Source organism: Penaeus monodon, chromosome 15 (assembly GCF_015228065.2).
Source record: "Penaeus monodon isolate SGIC_2016 chromosome 15, NSTDA_Pmon_1, whole genome shotgun sequence".
Lineage (NCBI taxonomy): Eukaryota > Metazoa > Arthropoda > Malacostraca > Decapoda > Penaeidae > Penaeus > Penaeus monodon.
The window spans coordinates 8,088,520-8,088,805 of NC_051400.1; the positions used below are offsets into that span (position 1 = coordinate 8,088,520).

Sequence of the window (286 nt, forward strand, 5' to 3'; positions counted from 1 at the left end):
AAGGAAGTGGTCCCTTGTTCTTTGTACTACTATACTATAAATGATAAATGATGATGACATTACATGGATGGAGAGAAAAGTGAATGCTGGACCTGTTCCTGCTATATCTGATAACCTTTCATATGTATATTGGAGAAATAAAATGAAACATACATAAAGAAACATAACTCAATCTCACCCCTTTCTCTTTAAGTACTGTTGCAGCTGCAGTATATTCAGGTTTCATGCGCTTGCAATGTCCACACCATGGAGCATAGAACATTACCAATACTGAAGCTTCCCCCTG

The 286-nt window shown here is 37.4% G+C and overlaps 1 protein-coding gene across 1 annotated transcript in view; it reads right to left on the minus strand.

Annotated features, from left to right (window-relative positions):
• LOC119581725 (protein disulfide-isomerase A5-like) overlaps positions 1-283 on the minus strand; it is a gene marked incomplete at its 5' end in the record, with an annotated part of 4,964 nt that extends 4,681 nt beyond the window's left edge. Inside the window, 1 exon segment of the mRNA XM_037929852.1 lies at positions 179-283. Coding sequence (XP_037785780.1) covers positions 179-283 — 105 coding nt within the window.
• Between the last annotated feature and the right edge of the window lie 3 nt (positions 284-286).